The sequence below is a fragment of the Pygoscelis adeliae genome, unplaced genomic scaffold, assembly GCF_000699105.1.
Source record: "Pygoscelis adeliae isolate BGI_AS28 unplaced genomic scaffold, ASM69910v1 Scaffold508, whole genome shotgun sequence".
In the NCBI taxonomy this organism is placed as follows: domain Eukaryota; kingdom Metazoa; phylum Chordata; class Aves; order Sphenisciformes; family Spheniscidae; genus Pygoscelis; species Pygoscelis adeliae.
The window spans coordinates 414,557-416,415 of record NW_008825292.1 but is presented as its reverse complement, the minus strand read 5'-3'; the positions used below and the strand labels follow the sequence as shown (position 1 = coordinate 416,415).

At 62.9% G+C, this 1,859-nt stretch overlaps 1 protein-coding gene across 1 annotated transcript in view; it reads left to right on the top strand.

Annotated features, from left to right (window-relative positions):
• Positions 1-1,859, top strand: part of GRID2IP (glutamate receptor, ionotropic, delta 2 (Grid2) interacting protein) — a 42,011-nt gene that overhangs the window by 3,956 nt on the left and 36,196 nt on the right. The window contains exons 2-3 of the mRNA XM_009329963.1: positions 745-823; positions 1,513-1,667. Coding sequence (XP_009328238.1) covers positions 745-823; positions 1,513-1,667 — 234 coding nt within the window. The remainder of the gene's footprint in view (positions 1-744; positions 824-1,512; positions 1,668-1,859) is intronic.

Sequence of the window (1,859 nt, the reverse complement as noted above, 5' to 3'; positions counted from 1 at the left end):
GGGCAGACAGCCTGGTGGCAGGGGGGCCACGGCTGGAGCCGGGCTGCGTGAGCCGAGCGTCCCGGCAGCCTGGGGGCGTCACCGAAAGCGCTGGAGGTGCTCAGGGTCTCGGTTCCAGGTCAACATCTCCTCCTCTTGTCCCCTGCGCACTTGGGGATACGCTGGGGACTGCACTGACATGAGGGGTGGCAGCACCCCCCCATTCCCGCCCGCCAGGCCCTTTGGTCTCAGCCCAGGCAAAAATTTAACAGTAGCATCCTGGGATTCAGCTCACCAGGAACACCACGGTCTTTGTCATTTCTGTGCTGGACCTTGGGACTGAAAAGCATGCGAGTCCGCCTGGGGGATGCAGCTGCCTTGGCTGGCCCAGATTTGGTAACCTTGAAGCGCTGCTGGTGCCGGGAGCCCCCGCAGCAACTCGCCTGGCGGCCCAGGAGCACCTGGAGGGTTGCTCTGGGGGTCACAGCGCCGGCGATGGCCCTCCCCGGGGAGCGGCCAAGTGGGACAAACGCCTGGAGGAAGCTGCTCTGCCCCTTCCCTAGGCAAGGGCCTCTCCCAGCCGGCGCAGGGTGCTTGGCCGGGCGATGCCTGCTGGCTCCCTCGCAGTGCTGCCGCAGGGGTGCACACACACGCACTGGGGAAGGGCGAGGGGCTCCCCTCCCCTCGCTGCTGCTTCCCCCTGTGCTCACAGAGCTGGAGGGAAGCGGTTGAACCTGCTGTCAGCACAAAACCATCTCCTTGCAGGAAAACCCAACGCTGCAGGGTGGTCAACAAGGAGTTTTCTGCATCCCGCACGTATTTGCTGCACCCCGCCAGGCTGCAGGCAAAGCAGCAGCACCCGCTGCCCAGCACAGCCCCAGGGCAAGGGACAGCCCCCTGGCCTGGGAAGAGGCTAACAAGGAGGGTCCCATGCAGGGTAATTGGCTGGATGGTAATTAGCTAATTACTCTGCCTGTCACGGCTGTCACAGGTGGAGAGGACAGGACAGTGGCTGGGAGCTGCTGTTTCCAGGGCTGGTGCTCACGTTCACACTCCCTTTCCCCACTTCCCTGCAGCCTCCCGGAATTAATGGTGGGACGGTGCCGCCTGGCAGGATCACGGTGTGATTAGAGGCTTAAACACCTCCAAAAGCCCATTGCGGTGTCCTCTGCCAGGTAGACTCCAGACCGATGCACCGGCTCCCCACCCAGCCATGCCATAGAGCCTCTCCTGCAGGGACACTTGTGACCCGGCAGAGTTTCGGGGTTTGCTGTCACACCGCTGTTTCCAGTGCAATGTTTATAACACGCAGAACAGCGATACCAGGGACGTGCAAGGCCCCAGCAGTGCCGCGTGACGGGCTGATGACTGAAGTTTCGCTTTCCTCCCCGCGTGGGTTCCCTCCTCGTTGGCTGACCGGGTGCTGCAATGAGATGGACACGTTTTCTGCACCGTTAGTGCCTCCGTACGCACGGTTAACTGCTCTGCTGCTCAATGCCCCTTCCCTCTTCTTTCCCGGCTCCCGTGCTGCAGGTGGATGACATCCTCGGTGACCAGCCAGAGGTCAAGGAGAAGGTGTTCACCATTCTGAAGCAGTACGCGGCAGAGCGGAAGGTGGAGTACTTGGCCTACGCCCTCTGCATGGTCCTCACCCAGGAGTCCCACCAGCATCTGATTGACAACATCAGGTACAGGGTGCCAGCGACCTCCACGCTGCCGTGATGGTCATTAAACCACGGGCACCCATCTGCCCGTCGGTGACGAGCGTGCAGGGCTGAGCGGTGCAGGCACAGGTCAGGAGGTTCCCGCGGGGAAGATGCCGACCCCCTTTCCAAGGGGCAGCCGCGCGGAGCTTGGGGGGGTCGCACCCCCGACGGCAC